Below are 21190 nucleotides of genomic sequence, written 5' to 3' on the forward strand. Positions count from 1 at the left end.
TAAAAAATAAGTGTTATAATGTACAGTTTCAGTAAAAAAGCTTTAGTTATATTATATTATTTTTTTATTAATTATTAAATTTTTTAAAATTTTTATGTGTGCGTAGTGTTACTTCAATAATTTAAGAGTTTACGCGCCATTTAAATTTTGTTTACTTTTTTAAAACGTTTTCGTTAGTATTAAAGTATTATTTTTTAGAAGATATTTTTTACAAATCGTGTTAAATATTATTTAAGACCTCAGTACCTCATGGTTTTTACAAATACGTTGAATGCATGCACTTGAGATTTACGCACTTTATATTGATCTTGTTTGGTTTAGTATTTAACGAATTGGTTGTATAAAAAAGTCTTATTTTAAAATTGTTGTAAAAACTTTTCATCTTAATCGCTATTTATGATTTCGATTAAGATTTCATCATAAATAACCCCTTAGTTGTACAACACAAAATACTTGTAGAATTGTGAATAATAATAAATAGTGAAAGCACAAGTAGAAATTCTTCTTCAAAAATGTTGAATTAGATTTGTTTCAGATCAAACGTAATTGAAATCGTAGGGACAAAAGTATAGTTATATCTTTTAAATAATAACACAGTAAGGCTTTAGTTTTAAATATGTGACTAAGTTCATGAAAACTTAAATTGTGATAGATCCTAGTATTCTGAAAACATGTTTTAATAATAATAAAAAAGTACACAAATGGTAGTTTCTATTATGGATTAACATATGCATAAAAGAGTTAGAAAATGTTTACTGACCGAATGCAAGCGAAACTCAATTTTACATGATGACGTTGCCCACACATTGACGTTTCTGTATGCTAGTCACGACACTGTACTTTGCGAGCGACTATAGAGAGCAAGGTTTGCAGAGGCAGTAGAGGCTAGCGTTGCTCTTTCATACAGTCAATACCGTGTTTAAGCTGACCATACTGCAAATGGAATGGTGACATAGTCGTGCTTTCCTTTAAGAACCAGAAACAGGACAACTAGCGGTGTTGTACTGATGTGCGCCTGGAACATAGTGAGGGAGGTGATTTTACTTTAGCAGTTCCTCAACTGTAATGGAAATCTCCCAGTCCACCTTTTCGAAGTGGGAACATTCGAAAACTCGGACAGCTCGTCAAAAACTCGTAACAACGTCGACAACCACACCTTCCCCTGCAAGAGGCGTGAAGAAGAAAGGGAATAATTATAATAAATAGCCGCTGGCTACTCTCGCCGGACTCTACTGTGTGGAAAATTGCCTGTTATCAGTGGGCTTGAATTATTGCCTCTGCGTATGTGGAGAGAGTCTTGAAAGACAAGAATGCCCCGATGAAATTTATTGTATAGAGGTTAATAATAGTATACATAAATATGTGTATACTTATACATATGAGTATATAATAATTTAAAACAATACAACTGGGAAAATTTAAAAAAATAAAAAAACATATAAGATACATTTTTACGATTTTAGGTTTATACGAGTAAACAATTAATAGAATACACAAATTGGCGTTAAATATGAAGGTAAAAGTGTTTTCCATTTGCCTTCTCGTGTTAGATCAAAAATTTTAACTGCCAGTCTTACGATAAGAAGATGTCATTTGTAGCTGTTATCTTAAAACATAAAGTTGAAGAAGCATTACTAGTTGGGAATGTTTATTTTGTACAAATTTATTGATATTACCATCCTTTTAGGCATAGCATGTTAAAATATTGTTCCAAAAATTAGGAACCCATATTTAAACCCTATAGAATATCAAAATAGAATAGAATAGGAAAACAATTGTTTAATGCAAATTTGCAGTTTTTAGACACTTGCAATTGACTGTTGGGATAATTTTAAAAACAAAAGTACTGATTTTGTTTACCAGAACTGCTGTTGTTGTGTATTCCTGAAACATTTGCATGTTTACTACCTAGAAACCTAATGAGATATTAAACGCCTTATGAAAACAAAATATTCTGTAAATAACCCGAGAATTCTGAATAACCACGTTAATGTTTAAAAGGTGAAACTGATAAATAACTATTCATTTTCTAACGTTTGAAAGGCAGCTTTGAAAACTTGACAAATAACTCTATCTTTTTATAGACACTACTTAAATATTTTAATTCACTGCGAAGCGACGTATTCTTGCATCGTAGTAGCCCAACCCCCTAAACTCACAGGAACGGTTAGTCTTAGAATCCATCACTATATGGCGCCTAATTCAAATTCATCTATATTATACTATTTTTATTTATATTAACTTGTAACTTTTGCTGAGTTTGGTTTCCAAACGTTCTATAAAAATGGTCATTTATTTTCCGACTTCACATTCTTTCATTGCCACACATTATAAATAGTATCAATAAGATAAGAGAACCTCGATAACTAATTTCTGTAACATAAACTCGTGGATTACAATAAATTAAAATATAAATGTAAATAATTATTGCAATATGAATAAATCACGAACCACTATAATGAAAACTGCAAAGAATGTAAACGATGGTTAAGGGGATTCACCACTGAAAATAATGAAAAAAATATGAAATTTTCAAAAAAAGTTTTTTTGTCATATTTTGTCATTTGGAACCTACTGAACAAAAACATAGTATTCTAAGACCTATGTTTTAACCCTAAGTATGAAAAAAAACGTTTTTTTTGCAAGCGCGTCAATGTCGAAAATTTCATATTTTTACTGGATACCTTATTTTTTACTAAAAATATCATAATTTATTTTATAAATTTCATTATAAATATGTAAACCAGATATTTAAATCTAGTTTAATACGCATATCAATCATTGTACTGTTTTATCTTCATTACTCTATGCTGAAGAAGAAGAAGAAGTAGTAATAGAATAAAAACAAAACAATTTGTGTTCTGTCATCTGTCATTCTACTGTTGAGTTTCAGGCTGTTTGTTTTGAGTGAAGTTTAGTTCATTTTTTATGCCATAAAATATGGGAAGAGTCAAAAAATACAAAAAAAATATTGCTAGAAGAAATAAGGACATTATTGCAAAGCGGTATGAGGTGCAAGCTGCAACCTACGTCACCGACCGAACTCTGTTTTATTTTACAATGTATATATATATATATGTATATTTTATTGAACACTGACATAATAATATGACCTAATATTGATGTATAATACAACCTTTTGACCTAATATATTGTGTAAATTTATTTCAGAACCATAAACTAAAAAAATATACGTAATATATTAGTGTTGAACCTACGTTTACTTTCTATTGCAGTTTTCCGAAAGTTTGAATTTCGATAAATTTTCAGACAAAAATCGATATATCTTGGGAAATAATTGAGATAGAAAGTTCATATTTTTACCACATATTAAGTAGATCTTTTTCTAAACATTTAGGTAGAATTACATTTTTTAGGTATATATTATGAATAGAAACATAATGTTATATATACGCATGTTTTTCTTTTTTTTAAGTCTAAAGTTTACTAAATTATTTTATTAAAACGACTAATGCTACCATGATAAATCTACCTAAATATTTAGATTAGATCCATATCTTCAAAATTAGACCATAAGTAGTGCAATATGTTGGATAGTTTCTTAGATATATCAATTTTAAATATGGTCTGAAAAACGCGAAAAACCCCCGTTTTTATTCGCTGTAGGCTGTATGTGACAACTATTTGGCCGTTTTATATTTTTGTATTTTTTGTTAGCCTACTACAAACTAGAAAAAAAATGGATAAGCTATTTTTATTGTGTATTTAAAAAAAAGTATGTTTTCAGTGGTGAATCCCCTTAATAGTACTAATTTACTGATCTCAACTGATACTCTGTAATTCAGAGTAAAACACCGTCAGTCAATAATTATTAAAAACGAAGTAGCCTATCTTAACAAGTGCTCTTTTCGGTTTAGTACCCAACTAACGATCATAGCCGTAGAAGAAGGAAAATGGCACGTTCACCAAATGTGAGTTAAGCTGCATTATTAAGACTCAAAACTCGCTCCGGTGATTTTATAATTACTAAAAGTAAAATATAACGTTTAACAGCTCTTGAAAACCTAAAATACATCCATTTGGACCAATATTTAAATATCTTTGCAACACGGCTTTACCTCATTTTAAACATTAAAACACTCAATGCAGCCATAATTTTCAAGGATGTACATTTTTCATTTTTTTAAATTTGTTATTATCTTATTAATCCTTTACATGGCATGTATAGGTACATTTAAATACATACATCATCCTGACTGTGTTTACTTTCAATCGTTTGATTCATTCACTATATACTGCCAAGTAAAGAGACCTGTATAAGAACTATGCTTAAGTTTTTAAGATTTTCCCTCGACTTCTCACAGGCCGTCCCTGCAGTCTAAAATCAACTTCAAACGTCCCTCATCTTGAAACGTAATAAAATAATACAGATGTTAATAATATACGTGTTAATTATATTCATGTTTCCCATGATTTTATACCGCAAGAAAAATAGTTGCACTAAGTTTTAGTTTTACATCCTACTGGTTTCTGAAATATAAAACAAAAGCTAAAACATATACAGACAGACAGACGGCAAATTAAAAGGGATAGACCATTAATTGCATTTACTTATTATAAACTCTTGGTTCACAATATCCAAAAGTTTGTGTAAAGAGTTTTGTGTTACACTCAGTATAGAACATATAATCACGGACTTACAAATACTTCTATTGTAAATCAGTCAGTATTGATTGACTTTATTCTGTACTTGTAGTAGTTGGTTATGCTTTACACGTGTATATGTCTTTATTTAACATTAGAACTATTTTGTTTAAAGTTGACAACAACTGAACAACAAAACTGCGCACAGCTGAACAGCTGTGCTGGTTTGTTAGTAAGACTAACAAATCTAGTAATTTATAAATAATTTATCTAAATCGAAAACCAGATTTTTACTGAGGTTGAAAACGAGAGCTAGTCCACAGATTTCCATAATAAAGCGTTGTCACACTAATAGTAACCGTCGGATGGCCCTCTGAACATTGTCCTAATGAGATTCTTGGGTTATATTTTACTGTGAATGTATCAACTAAAAATTGATTTTGTTTACTCATTGTGATAAATAAATGAAATTCAGTGTGGTAGTATATTGGTGTACTTTCATATGAAGTGGTCTGAAAAGCCATATTTTTCAAATACCTCTCATAAAGAGAAAGCAAACATTTTCGGGGAGATATTTACCATATCTTCCATATTCATTACAAATATATATATTCTTCATATATATTTTAAAGAAAATTTGGGTTTTTAAGATGAAATGTCTCTGGTAGTGTGGGTTTATTTGATGTAATATTTGCATTTGTGTCTGAAAATATGTCTTTCTTGTTCACTTGTATCCCTGAGTATAAAAAACTATCCTGTTTTAAGAAAAGGGTTAGTAAGAACAAAAACACACTCGTTATTTTTAAAACAATAATTTTATATACAAAATATCGTTAAACAGTAAAATACATTTTATCATATTTTGATTTTGAATTATGGTATCGGTATATTTTGTAAACTTTCTATTCTCCAAGTTAAGCTAATATTTAGCACGAGTTGAAGGTGACAATTCAATGGTACTGTACATATGTAAAGATAAATAAGCTGAACCTAGAGTAAATAACAACATAGTCTAACCTAAGCGTCCTAAACTAGATGCTGTTTTGTACACTTTCCTTAAAACATAATACGTCACAATTATACGCAACAATATCTAATACTTTACAAATAAATATTTTAAACTTTTAAATAAATAGGCTGTGAAAAAAACTGTATCAAGATAAGAAAGATGTGTAGATTAATGTGTATAATCTAAAAAAAAACTATTTTAGATTATAAATAGAAATTATTTTTACACTAGTTGAATTACCAATACACGAATTTGGCAAAGGTCACCGTAGACAAGACAAAAACAAATTGGAAAAAATTTGGCGGGGGTCCAGACAACTGATATTTTTCAGCAGTGGACAGAGAGTACGGCCCCGTTTTGTGCCTTAAACATTTCTTGACCATTTTCTTTTATGAGAATGATCTTTCAGCAATACATGTCAGTAATAATGGATTATTTAAATAATAATAATCCTTTACTAAAAAAGTAATTGAAAAAATAAAAAAATTGTGGGGTAGGTTTGGACCACTTGGCCCCCTCGCTGACTACGTTCTTGAACGTACATAATGAAATCATTTTCTTTATTTTAGGTACATTGATTGATATTGTATTTTCCCTCAACATATTATAAAATTATACAACAGTAATACAAATGTATCATTATGAGGGAAGTAGATAAAAGAGTTTCTTGATTTCATCAATACAAATCTTGAACATTGGTATGTGAAGGTTTCAGAATGACTTTTGAAATATTAAATTACCTTTACAAAATTTGTATCATAAAGAGGTATTACAATAAAGGTAGGCTACTAATTTAAAATCATTACGAAGTAGACTATTTCATTCTTGGGACAGAGTTAGATCTACTTTTGTTGCACATAAAATATTATACAGTAAGTTCGTTTATTACAGGTAATCTCTTCCTGCATTGCTTTGGTTTGGGTAAAGATGTACTCGTATAGCGCATGTCGGGATGTTACTCCTGGTCAGCTTGAACTCCGCGTTACTCCTCAGTCGAAAGGACATCGTTGCGCATCGTCCATCCTGATGCAGTAAGTTCCTCGAGCCCTGAAAAATAAGACCGTTTAATATAGGAAATTTGGATGGTAGATGAAGTATAACTCATTCAGACCAGCTCTCTCAGACAGAAACGGGACACTGTAGACTTAGAAGTAAATTGCTAGTATTTTAAGTCCTGAGGAGTCTATTTCGACACATACATACTATACTTCTGAATATGAACAAACAATTAAAAATATAGTTACATAACACTTTAATTGATATTTTTATAGAAAGGTATGACGCTACACGCCAATTTCTCTGGGCAGATAAATTCTCAATTGTATTGTGTACAGAATGGTTCAAGTAACCACGGCTCACACGCAGGAGAAAATGTGTTCAGGGCCTGAATTTCTCTTTGTGTTATCACTGGAATTATCTATACATTTAATGGTCCCTTCAACCTCCAGCTGCCCGTTTCATCTAGAACTTTCTTTGGTTTTCGTTCTTAATCTTTAAAGTTGTATTAAATATAAATATTTTAAGTAATGATATACTTATAGTACAATAATTTATAATATAACATAAATAATGATTATAAATAAAACACCCAAGAGGTAAAAAGTTGTGAGTCGACAGAATGTTTCTGAACTATTTGTAGACCAACGTTTGGATGACATTTTTGATTTCTGTAAACGGATTTAAGCAACATTAATGTTTTTGACATTCAGGAAAGAAAACCGAAACTGGTGATTTACGAGCTTCACCTAAGAAACGAGTCGGCCAATGAGTTCACGGAACTATCGAACACATCGGCCTGAGAAAGTTCCAGAAGCCAGGCTTCTTTGGGAACCTGTTTGGGCCATTTCGGGAGGCATTTTCTCCACATTGGCCTTAGTCGGCGTCTTGTGTGTCACGTGACCGTCACATTGCTTGATTAATGGAGCCTTTCCCTCTTTGTTGTTGTCTGGCTCGAGTCTTCTGACGGGTCACTGACGCGGACAAATCAGCCGATTGATGGCATCAGCTATCACCTGATTGTTGTCTGCCGAATTCCCATGCTGACCTCAGCTCGTTAATGGTTCGTTTGTTCTTGACTTGTTGACATTCGTATTCCTGAATGTCAATCGGAGAAAGGCCATGGCCTCGATGTGCAAGGAATTACTTTCTTAACGTCTGGAAACAAAAATAATTTCTAGCCCTTTATCCTAAAACAGTTTTAAATCCTTCTTTAAGTGAACATTGTGTGCGCCTTCAAAACAAATTTCGCATTGCAATCATCAGTATTGTCAGTGTATTGCCTTCGCGTAGGCATAAAAACTACATAAAATAAAGCTGCAATACAAAAAATTAAGTATTTGGTGTTAAAATATTAATGACATTTGGTGACTTGGTGTGAAATTGACGTTCTGCTTGAAAAAGCCCAAAGTTAACAATCTTTTGATTTAACAAAAACATCAAGGAAATATCAAAGGAAATATAAAGGGAAGGGGAAAGAGAGAGAGAGAGAGAGAGAGAGAGAGAGAGAGAGAGAGAGAGAGAGAGAGAGAGAGAGAGAGAGAGAGAGAGAGAGAGAGAGAGAGAGAGAGAGAGAGAGAGAGAGAGAGAGAGAGAGAGAGAGAGAGAGAGAGAGAGAGAGAGAGAGAGAGAGAGAGAGAGAGAGAGAGAGAGAGAGAGAGAGAGAGAGAGAGAGAGAGAGAGAGAGAGAGAGAGAGAGAGAGAGAGAGAGAGAGAGAGAGAGAGAGAGAGAGAGAGAGAGAGATGAGAGAGAGAGAGAGAGAGAGAGAGAGAGAGAGAGAGAGAGAGAGAGAGAGAGAGTTGAAATATTTTGTACGAATCCTAACGTTTACTTACCTTTTTAACTGTTTAAGATGCCCTTCTAAACTAACCATCTAGGTATTGCAGTTAAAAAAACCACAAATTATATAATTAATTGTTTAACAGTACTTATTCTAAGAGGAACTCAAGAAGAATTTTTTCTTATGATTATCTTTACTTTTATGACTTTTATGATTACTAAACTTGGAAAGGGATTTATGAAACGTACTTTTAATACAATATTTTATCTTTTTTACACCAGTCTTCAAAAAGGATAGTTTCAAAGTGAAACATTAAGGGGATAGTTTACGAAGGAGGAAAGGTTTTAGGTGTAGTAGTTTAAAAACTATTAGAACTCAAAAGAGAAAAGAGATGTATAATTTATTTGATTAATTATATAACTAATAATATTCACTGCACATTGTAGCATAAGTAAAGTTATCATCTTATAGTTAAAACATTAATAATTATTTCAAAAATGCTTTTATACATGTTATAAATTTATAATATTGACAAAATAACTTATATAAACACTTTTCAAAATATACACAACACTTTATAGTTACGCTTTCAGGTCTTAAACTTTAAAAACAGTAACGCCTTTAACTTAAATATAAGTTTAGTTATTATCGTTCAAGTCTGTGAAAATAGCAAAATACAGCAAAATACTCGTATAGCTCAGGATTATTATTAGATTTAACATACATTGAAATAACTGTAACAAAAATTATTCACTTTAAAAAAAGTAGCAGGTTTATTTCTTATAAATAAACGATAAGATCTACTTCAAACTTTTTCTCCGTAAATTAATGCTTTTTTGGATTGTTCTTCCCGATAAAGATTTGAAATGTGATTTCTCCGCTATGTCTGAACATAACTTCTTTTTCATTTCACTTGTCTTATTCTACTTCTGACTCTTATCGAGGTTGTTTTGATTACGATTCTGAATTGAAACAGCCCTATCTGCCTTCTTGCTGCCATTTAAATTGTTGTAAAAATTATTATCATAGATTCTAGCAGAGGATTTTTCACTCGTGTCTATCAATTTAAAAGATAAGCTATTGTATAAGTGAAGTGTATGCGAAGATGAGATGCTATTGATTATCACAATTGTCAACGATGGGTATTAACATGTTATCTGTTCTCGAGGGTGTGTAGAGAGGAGAGCCCCTAACTTTCAAAAACGTGGTGTACACGTTGCCACCGCTGTCTGTGACGTTGTGCTTCATACATAACGTTGCCGTCCTTCAGGACGGATATCATTGTCCTTCATATCTCTTACCATTCACCTCTGGCACTTTCAGTAACAGTTTGTCCTTTGAAAGTAATACATTTGATTGTATTAGTTACGTAAGAGATAACTCACCCTATGTTATAAATTGAGGCTTGGCAAATTGAGCACTCGGATTGCAGTTTGAGTGTGAGAGGTTAGGTAGGTAATATTTGAACGGTAACAATCTAAGTTACGTGGCACAGCCCTAGTGAAGGACCTCAGAACTAACTGAAATAATCCTTTACATCTCACTTTTGTATGAATAATCTCCTGCGTAACTAATAAAATCCATAATCAAATTTATTACCGCCGACTGCAGCTGCATGAAATTAGTGTATAGTGGAAGAGGAACTGTTATTAATATCTGGCCATAATTCGTATCTGGCCAATTAAATGCGTTTAGTGCTTTTATCCTTATCAAATTAAAATTATTTTCCCTATTGTTAACATGATATAAATCTAAAAACCCCTTAATATATTCACTCTATAGACAGTCTATCAATTTCACAGATTATAATCATCCTATTAGGCACTCATGCATACTAATGTCGTAGAACCCTTGAACACATACAGCGTCTTCATTCCATTTATACGTAACCACAAGTCTGTCTTAGAGATAGCCAGGAACTGATCATAATGTACTGTTCAATAACGAATAAACCTACTGAAATTAAAAGATAACAGAATTTAAAACACTTTGCATCGTAACACAGTATCAGAAAAAATTAACGCAACGTTCCGGGAACTGGTATCGATGTTCTTGCTCACGTTCCAAATATAACTTCAAGCACGAGAGAGAGTGTTTTAATATCGTCATGGAATTCCTTGGTCAGTTATGAGTATAAAAAGAACATACCCTTTTCTCGCCCTCAAAATGAGAACTGAGAAGTCATCGGAATCCTTATTTTCCAACATTTGCACACACGATTTGTGTAACAGAATACTTAAGGAACATATCGGGTAACATAGACAAACTCTTATGAAAAAGTCTATAATCTAGTGTTAAAATGAAAGCTGGGATTAGGCATGGAATTTTCCATATCTGGGCTGTTCCGAGAAAATAAAAAAACGTAAGATTAAATTATTAACATACTAAAGCGAAGTTTGAAGTACAAAGGGGCTACCCTTTAAGCGAAATCTCATAAAAAATGAAGTAAGAAACGTGTTTACAGTAAAAATAACCTAATTTAGATTATAGATAATCCATACTATTTTACAGATAAAACGCCACTAACTGTGACGAAAATTATTACTCTAAGATATTACGAGAAAGAGGTTAGTAGAAAAACCTAAAGTTGCGCCTGAAAATCGTCATTTACAGCTAGATGAATTTTACACAACATCCATCATAAAGAGCATGGTTTTATAATACATTTAATTGGGTTTGATACATAAAATCAACACACCAGTCCACACGTAAATCACGAGTAAGAATATAAATATTAAAAATAATGAACGAATTAAAAATAGAAAGCTCAATAAATTGAAGTTTGGGCATATATGATAACTTAGAGTAAGAAGTAAGGTCATCTTTTCCATCCTAACTAACACCGTCCTATATTTCATATCTCACATCATAGCACCGTACCACGCGTCGTGCCTAGATGAACCCGTTTTCACTTGCTGTGATACGTACATCGTGCTATGTGCTGTGCAGTCGTGTTTAGATTATATTTTTGTTCTCTTCTTGGTGTTAAGTTTTAGGTATATTAACTCTCGTATTTATATACACCTTTTATGTTACTATTTCGACTTAAGTGTAGACGGGGAACGTTTTGCATTCTTATGTTGTAGGGTTTGTCACCGGAGAAAGAGAACAGATAACCATTTCACAAAACGCTGTGTTAGCATAGTAACTGACAGAAAACTTCTTTCAAATCGTTCTTTGTCAATAGTACATTTTAAACAAATAATTGCATTGTTATAAATATTAAATAAAGTATACTGTATATGATCAGTGAGATCGGGTGTAAACGGTTTTGCATAACGATGAAGGATTCAGCTTGTAGCATATTTTTTCTTATCTCTTATATTTGCCGGCCAAACTTACGTCTCAGGCGTGTGATGACCCATGGACACAGTGAAAGACCGACCACCGTATCCTCGAGGCAGGGGGCGACAGGAGGCTGTGCACGGCGCCGCCTTGTGTCTGCTTCCAGCATCGCTTATTGTAGCGGCGAAGAAGCAAGAACTCAAGAAGTGGCTGCACCTGGCTTGTCCTTGGTGGATAAAAAGACATTACTGTTATTCCGTTTCGGGCGACAGGTAAACTGGATAAAATCAGAAATTAGTGGATTTAAAGAACTGAATATCATGATTAAAGATATTCCAAAATAATGAAAGTTCTGTTTATCATAATAATATAGATGGAATGAATAGATTGTGAGTTTAAATATATAATTCATGAAATGTATTTTGCTATACAAAAAAAAATCGGGTTTGGCTATAAAATATGTACTGAACAAGAAAATTAAAGTAGAAAATGGCTATGAATTAAATTGAAAACCGTTAATAATTTCATTAACAAATTCAAGTAATAACTTCTGACTATCTGACCGTTTTAATTCAGTTGAAAGTCTACTTTACTTGGTCGTGCGGAACATTTCGTTCGGTTTTTCTGGGCATGTTGATTAGAAGAGCAGTTTGGACCATTTCAAGAAACATTTACTTCCTTCCTACTGTACCATTGGATAAATATTGTTACTATTAATAAATATTTGACGATGATATAATCCTATAATCGTGTTATGAGCACATAGATAAACAGAAAGTGGAGGAATGGGAAGTTGTACTTTTCTAGTAGTGGGTTTCTTGAACATTGATCACAACAAGGACACAAATAAAAATCACTTACTAATCATGCGACCCTCCTTCCGACAGCTGGGCTGCATGCGTCCCCCGTTGACGCAGAAGTCCACGTGCCCCACCTGAGGAGTCTCGCCCAGCAGACCAGCGTTCGTGTGGATGACTTGCACGATGTGAGCGTCATCTCGAGTCAGGCGGAAGGCTCGGGATCCGTACCTATCTACTAGCGGCCTGGCAGGATCTAGACCTGACACAATAAAAACTTACTCTCAAATGATTATTTTCGATGGATTTTAAAAAGACTTTTATAAAGGCAATATTGATAGTGTTATTAACAAATACTAGGAACAGCACATCTGTAACCGCAAATTTCGCGGTATTGGGGTGGAAAGGTGAATAGTTAAGTCTAGTTTACTGCAGAGGATGACTTTACCTGTTGCTATACTGAACATGAGGCTGTTCCTTGCCTGCTTTGACTGGAACAGAACTAGTCATCCCTTCTTCTTGACTAAGCACACTTGACTAAGAAACAGAGTTCAATATAGTTCCTCATAGTGAACATGACATGAGAGTTCTGCAAGAGGAGGCCCTAACCCTTAACTATACCCAGCCTAAATAAATTTACAGTCAGTCCTAAGCAGGCGCAAATGTCATTTTAGGACTAAGTACAAGAGGTAATATTAATTTTATCATTATCATTTTACATTGTATAATGCTTCTCCATTACCATTTGCAGTATTTTAGCACTCGATCGAGTTTACTATCTTTGAAAAAGATTTACCATCGTACCTCGTATTTACAAAACAAATATTAAGGTACAATCTAGTTTGAAACATCTACTTAAAACTAAATCGATTACACTTAACACACTCATTCATGATTAATACATGTTTAGCCTCAAAATATGGAGCTGAATCCCTATACTCTATAAAGCTGTATGGTATCTGTATAAAACTACTTTTTTTAACTAGTGTCCCACAAATTTTATAGGTCTTGACATTTGTATTTTAATACTTCTTTATTAGCAAAACAAACCAAGCATCTAAATTATAATAGTTTCTAAGGAAAAATGGAAAAATTAAAAGGATGATTAATATCTGGCTGGACCTGGCCGAGTTCCCCGGCCATCAAACGACTTGCTCTAGTGGAACGGGCGCGTGCCTTCGTCGTCGGAATAATTGTGATAGAGTGGTCTCGAGACCATCTTCTCGATGCGGGCCAAGTCATTATGTCGTGACGTGCTAGTCTAGAGTACTACAGTATTTTAATCAATGTAAATTGTTATAATAAGATTGTAATATGTTCGTTAGGTGGTGAGGTATTAAGTTGTAAGGCAAATACTAAAATTAGTAAATTGTTGTGTCAAAATGTCGCTCATTACAATAAGGATTTAAATTTACATTACCGTGTTATACGTACGCGGCGCCTTAACCAGCCAGTAACTCGCTGTCCTACGAGCCTTTCTCGTATATTCTCTCCGACGAGTCGTCGTTCCTGAAGGTTTATATCCTATATCACTACATTCACACACCCACAGCTACCCGTTACCTATATTACCTGCATGTTCAGAGTTATCAACTGGTATTGTGGCGTAGTGAAAGTAGGCTACTTTTTAAATTTTTTTATGTATTGACATACATGTTTGTATGTTAGAAATGAAGTTTCATGTAAAATCTAAAGTTTATAAATGAAATCTTTTTCGTATTATGTTTTCATATGATACGTTCACTTTTTTTATTTTCATAGCAGTGTTCACAATAAACATCCCGGTGAGCTGGCAATGTTACTACAACGCAAGAGGCGCTAAAATCAAATCCCGTCACCGACTTTTAAAAATGGCTTTCCTCGTTATTATTTTTGTTCTTTTAACTTATAATTAAACATTCTCGTATATGAAATCACAGATGCTTGTTCTTAGTTTGTTTATATTTTCATTCAGATATTTTCTCGTTGCCATCATTGTTACCCATAAGACCAATGTAAAAATATTTGATAACGCTTACCCAAATCTCATGGAGTGATATGCTGATCAAATTGATCAAGAAATCAGTGTTGATTATATAGAATCGAAGGTTCGTACAAACTTTAAGTCTGTAGATCAGTTCGTTTTCGAGATCGTGCGGTCAGAGATCAAATTGCAATCCAGTTTGTGACAAATTGGAGGCCGGAACAGTCAAATAAATTCTCTTAATATAGTATCGTCGCTGATTATGACGTCAAATCATACGTGAACGTTAAAATAAATTAATAGCGAACAGATAAATTAGTTTTATATTGGAGTAAATTCAGATGACTAAATTGCTACGTTACAAAAGAAATTCGTATTTAAAAACATTATTAACTGAGATATTAAATTTTAATCGTATAGTTTGGGTCCAAGATTGGAAGTGGAAAGGATATACTTCTGTTATCCCCTTCTTTCGCCCTGCATCGTTCTCTTTTTCAAATTGGCTGGTAATGAAATACTTCGCTTTACTCTGCAAGCAAGTATAAATGGTCAAACTTGTTTCAGATATATTGTTTCGTCGTGAAATGAAATGTGAATTGATGTACATTTCGATAAGATGATGTAAGAGGCTAATTTCCCTATGAGAAGTTGTATTTTAATTCAATTATAAACAAATTGGTATACTTGCACAACAACGTGTTGAAAAATGGAACTCATTACAAAAAAGTGTTAACAAGTGAATGAGTACTAATACACTTAAAAATATACCTGTATACTAGGTGAACATACCAGATAAATAATTGTACTCTTATACAAGTGTGGCATGTTTTAAATTTGAAACTACATAGTATATCCAGTATACAATTTATACCAACAACGTTGTGGGACATTCTGTCATTTTATAAACTTATTACACCAAAGTGAGACTATACACGTCAACATCTTATAAATTTGGATTAACAAAGTAAGGCTATCTAAATTTATTCAAATTCGGGCAAAAACATGTGGAGATAACTGACACACATCAAATGGCTTTACCAACGAGGAGCAGACATTTCCGAACCTACATATAATACTAACAACGTGGAGCTAGACGATAACAACATATTCACACACAAATATCCGACACTCGAGAATGCTCGCTCGCTCAACCTATAAATTTATAACCAAACTGAGCACATTCATTTCAGATTTAACATGTGACACATGTAGCCTGACCCAACACACGCAATATTACAAAACAATCTTTTGGTGACTTTATGTATAGCTTGGAGTACAAAGTGAGTATGTCGACTTATATTATTGTAACATTGCTATGAAACCTAACTTATTAATTGACAAAATGTCAATATCATGTGGCAAGTTGAATCGTCCATTAATGGCATCACATTTTGCATGAAACTTCATTTCTACATAGGCAAGAATGAGTTGTTTACCATAGCATGACGTTGTTTGTTTAGCCGTCGAATTTGGATGCTCGTCATTAACGGAGTCATTTAGGAAGCTGACACGATTTCTCTTTTGTCTACGGGGGGATATAAACATTTTTTTATGATTTTCTGCCTGTCTATTTGTTCACAAAACATCTCCATATTGAAATCAGCTATAGAATTAAAATATTGTATGCAACTTCAGCGAAGATTTTTACGCGATACGTGGTCTGGCGTATTCTTACCTTGTATTAAATATGATATTGTCATACAAAACTATACAAAAATAAGTTATAACAAGGAGAACTATCACACTCTACTGTAGATGGTTATAATATAACTTATGCGTTTACATGTCAGCTTTACTATTTCATACGTATATCATATTCGGATTCATTTTCTTTACAAGATTAAAAGTGTAATAAAATTAACTTAATTAAATAATAATTAGCAAAGCTGGGCATCAATGCATCTCGGGAACGCAGTCAATAATTTAAAGGGGACCGGACCATAATCTTACAGTAACCTGTCCTCCGAACAGAGCAAGTTAGCCTAAGGAAAAATGTCAGAATAATGAAATTTAAAGAGAAAACTGAGGACAATAATACGGTGTTTTAACGTGTAGCGTAATAACACACGTAGTTTAATGAAATAATTATGCAGTATATACTTAACACTTGCATTCAACCTCAAACCTGCATTCAAGCCTGTGACGTGGCAATTGGAGTGAGATATTCATACCTTGTTTTATAAATACCGTGATACGTAAATCCATTTAAAATAAACTACAAGTATGATTCATGTTCTAAAACGTTTTCTATAAGTCAATTGGGCACTGTAGCAAATCATTAGTATCCTGTATTAGTAAGGAAATGACTTGATGTTTGGGGCTCAAAAAAATTGTGTAAAGTGAGATGGTGGGGTGGTATTGTTTAACAATACATAAACAACACAGTATTTATCTATAGAGCATTTATCTATAGGCTTATGTCTATAACATTAAAAGTTTTGATGTTTTGAAGACGAATGGCGGAAGACATGTTACTCAAAAACACATCTGGCAACTAGTCTACAGAACATAACTAAGTAGATAGTAACTCCTTTAAACGGTATTTAACAAAAAAATTATACGGTTTTAGGTTGATTTTGTATACAAATTCAGTCTTTTTTAATTAAAAATTAGAACGTTTTTGAGGATATGTTGAAAGTAGAACACTACATATAATATAATTTTGTTTAATTCTTTATTCCTAAAAGTGATTAGGCCACTACGCGTCCTTCCAAAAGCATTAGAAATCCATCGGTGTTAATAAGTAAGAGGAGTGAAAGTGTGTGGAAACTCAACTGTTACAATGTTGTGGTTGTTTATTTCCACAACTGGGATGGCAATGGTGGATTCATATTATTGCTTTTGAAAGGGACCGATGACAAAAATTATGTGGGTGGTGGGTCCATTACGGAAAGAAAAGTGAAAGTCCCTCATAATGTACGTACTCTCTAGTTAAATTTCAATTCAAGCTTTATACACATCACCATATATGTGTAATTCAAATGGAAACACGTTAAAGATAAATATATTCCTATTTTAAGTATCCAAAATGTTTAATTCTCTATCTTTCTGTCTATTTGTGCTTTTTAAATGTTAGACTATTTCTAATTAACCTTTAACGATCACATTCTGAACACATGCTGTAGTTATTATATCACTGAGAAATTAATAACAACTATTTCTCATGTAAGTTTGTAATGGAGGCCTGATAAAAGTGTTATGTTGAATTCTGCAAAGACTCCAAAAACCTTTAAAACGTTATGCATATTTTACAATAATACGAGTAATATCGTTTGATAAATTAGTTGCTGTAGCCAAAGGCAATGTATTTCCGAAAATCACAAAACTAATTTTCTTACGCCAATTTCTGAATTATATGATGTTTGTGTATGATATTTTTATGTAAATATTTAACTAGTATATTTATAAGATAATGAAAATTTGATAATAAATTTACACGCATTTAAAAATTTTTGAAATAAACTCTGATTCAATTCAATTCAATTAGGATAGAAGTGAAATTATTTTTTAAATAACTTCTGTTTGTACTGTGCAGCTAATTGTTAGTGTGTTTTAAGGGCTTATATATTTTATATTGTGAGAAGATACATAAGTTTACTTAAACTTGCAAAAACTTTAACATGTAGACAATACTGTAATATAAACAAAGAGACGTACATACAGAAAACTAAGCAATTTAGGTAATTTATTATAGGACGCTTTCTTGAATTTTCATGTTATCAGCCATTTCCCGAAGTTTTAATATATATCAAATATTAAGATATAACAAAAAATAAATACAATATTTCCGTCCGATTGTCAACTGATCAACACTGAATATTTAAGATGTTAACTTATTGGGGATAATCATTTATTATATGTTCAATAAGTAAATATTAAAATTGAATTATTGGGAACAAAGTTATTTTTGAGCGCAAGTTGTATCCTCCCCATATTATTATATCGTTCAGTGTGCACCTCTTTATGACACTTGAATTGTTTAACACCTACCGAACCAAGACAACAGTTAGAACAGAGTAATGTGTGTTATGTGCCAAACCCAAGGAATTTACGGTCTCTTGCCATATAAAATTCCAACCTGTGTTCACAAAGTACTTTGTGTTCTTTTGCAGAATTCCCCCTCCCTTATCAATTAGAAACCAATATATATTGTAAGAACTAGGAAGTTTTTAGCACTTAGTTCTATCGATTTCTTGTACATATCAGATAGAAACAGGATTTTCCGGAAATTTGCCATCGTTCAGTGATACAATAAATTATCAGTGGTACACTAGACAATTGCAAATTTCATTAAAACACATTTGATATTTTATTTTCTTGTCATATTTCATCGTGAAATATCAGTATTCTTTAAATACACGTTGCCAACTATTATGGTTTGAAATGCTTATAACTTTTCTCGGAGTAATCAAAACCTTTTTTCTATTTTCCATGTCTTTAATAAAGTAATCTAGAAGGACTGTTACTTTGAAATTAAAGGAATTTCTCGATCGCAACACCATATCCTCAAAGTTTATCTATGATTAGGTGTGAAGGGGCACGATATCGGGTCATATGACCTCCCGGAATGTTCCTGCTGCTTACCAATAATCTTGTGCATCTTCTCGGATAGATGGTTGGTCATCATGCCGCAGATGTGAGCGCCCAGGCTGTGGCCCACACAGTGTACGCTCTGTGCAGTCGCCCCACTGCGGGTCAAGTACGAGTAGAACTGAGCCGAGCACTGAGCTACCAGTCGACTGTTGCTGATGGCAGACAGATAGCAGGGGAAAGGTGTCAGGATCTCCCAGTCCACAGTAAACACGTTGTAGTCCCTTCGATTCAGGTACGCTGCGTGGAAAAGAAGGAAATCAGAAAATATTGATCTTAACAGAAATTTTGAGTACATGACGCATACAAATATTCTTACAGCAGACTATGAATTCAGGTTATCTTTAGCCAAGAGTTAGAATTTTACCAAGTTATCTCGCACACATTTTAGAGCCATGTAAGCGAACATCAAATGTTAAAATAAAAGTTATTCACTACTAAGAATGGATCCATACTTGATGTGGTTCACTCCATACTGATAAAAACATTATAACATATTAATGTAACTCCTATAAAAATATGTGTTTGTATGTAATGAATGACATTTTTGTTACAAGGACTCTACTTTATTAAAACTCGTATTGGTGAACTTCTTAGTAATATTAGAACTATGCTAAACTTTGAACAATTTTACTATTTTATTTTCGGCGTAGGATTCCGAAATGTTTAATTTTATAAGTATATCACATTGATATAGGCCTACTAAAAACTATGCAATCAACCATTAGAGATAATATGTTATGAGGGTAACAATATATATGGCAAAACTAAAGGTCGTTTCACTACAGACGGCTCCTGATGTTATTCTTTCGGCATCCAAAACATTTTAGTTACGGTAAAAGTTCTATAAAGGTATAAGAACATAGTAATATTAGAACATAATACAAGAAAATAATTGGTGGAATATGAATATAAAAATTAAAACGTCATTAAAGAGAAAACCACTATAACATTTAATAGAATCATACATTGTAACTATCTAACATTTTACTGTTACAAATTACAACGTGAGTAATTGATAGCTTGTTATATGAATAGCCATGTAATTTCGTATTCATTAACCTTGTTGTCACGAACACCATAATACATGAAATCTCTAGTAGTTATTTGAGTTACATAAATATCAATAATATCTATTGATTTTTCAATAGACATCATACGGATGTTGGTTGAGGTTCTGAAACATATTTCAGCTAGAAAATCTAATAGCTATATGCACTTAGAGGTCTGAAATATCTAGCAGTTATTGATATCAGTTGATGGTTTGAAATATAGAGCAGTTAAGACCAGAAATATGAATGTTAAGAATTTGAAATAACCAGCAGATAATTGTGCCAGGTAAAGCTCTGAAATATCAAGCAGTTAATGATGCTTGATAATTGTAGTTATAATAGTGAGCAATATGAATAGTATATTGTAGTCGATGGTCTAAATACTTAGCAGTTAAGACTCGAAATACGGCAGTTAAGACCCTTAGCAAACGTCAAAGGCTGCAACAGTTATGAATACGATACTAGTACTCCTCTTGATAGTTTACCAAAGCGCTATTTGTGCATAAATACAAATTGCAAAAAAACCCCGAGTCTTATTGGTTTGCATCATATACTACATTTGTGTATTAATAGTTTACTAAAGCGAAAACGCACTATTAGTGCATAAGTAAGAAATACATCAAACCCTGAGTCTTCTTGGTTTGAAACGTATGTTACATTTGTAGTGGAATATTCAAGAGATAATTATAAAGAGTAAGTTACAGTGGTATATATTGGGATATTATTATTAAAATTATTTAGCTTTTAGTTACTGTTCTTAAAGATCCAAATTGTTAATTTATTTCAAACGCATGTTACGATTTTACAAGCTTTTACAAACACATTATGATTGATCAATAATTATTGTAAGGTAGGTTAATTTTAACTTTACTAAGTTTATGTTGACCATAAAGTTTGTCAGTATGCTATTTAACCAGTTATATGATTTTTTGTTCCAATTATGTTGTTATATAGAAGGTTTCATTAACTAGTTTTAAAGACTCATGCCCTCAAAAAAGTATCTCTTCACAATTAGTTGCAAAGTGGTTTATTAGTTCTTAGTTATTATCTGTAATTTGTATGTAGCGTAGATGATTATATTGAATATACTTAGTGTCTAAAAATATTGAAAA

At 32.5% G+C, this 21190-nt stretch overlaps 1 protein-coding gene across 1 annotated transcript in view; it reads right to left on the minus strand.

Annotated features, from left to right (window-relative positions):
• Positions 1-5420: 5420 nt before the first annotated feature.
• Positions 5421-21190, minus strand: part of LOC124357235 (lipase member H-A-like) — a 39255-nt gene continuing 23485 nt past the window's right edge. Inside the window, exons 5-8 of the mRNA XM_046808789.1 lie at positions 19021-19266; positions 12538-12735; positions 11734-11902; positions 5421-6661 (exon numbers count right to left, since the gene is read on the minus strand). Of these exons, the coding sequence (XP_046664745.1) occupies positions 6604-6661; positions 11734-11902; positions 12538-12735; positions 19021-19266 (671 nt within the window). The 3' untranslated portion in view covers positions 5421-6603. The remainder of the gene's footprint in view (positions 6662-11733; positions 11903-12537; positions 12736-19020; positions 19267-21190) is intronic.

The sequence above is a fragment of the Homalodisca vitripennis genome, chromosome 3 (genome assembly GCF_021130785.1).
Source record: "Homalodisca vitripennis isolate AUS2020 chromosome 3, UT_GWSS_2.1, whole genome shotgun sequence".
NCBI lineage: Eukaryota > Metazoa > Arthropoda > Insecta > Hemiptera > Cicadellidae > Homalodisca > Homalodisca vitripennis.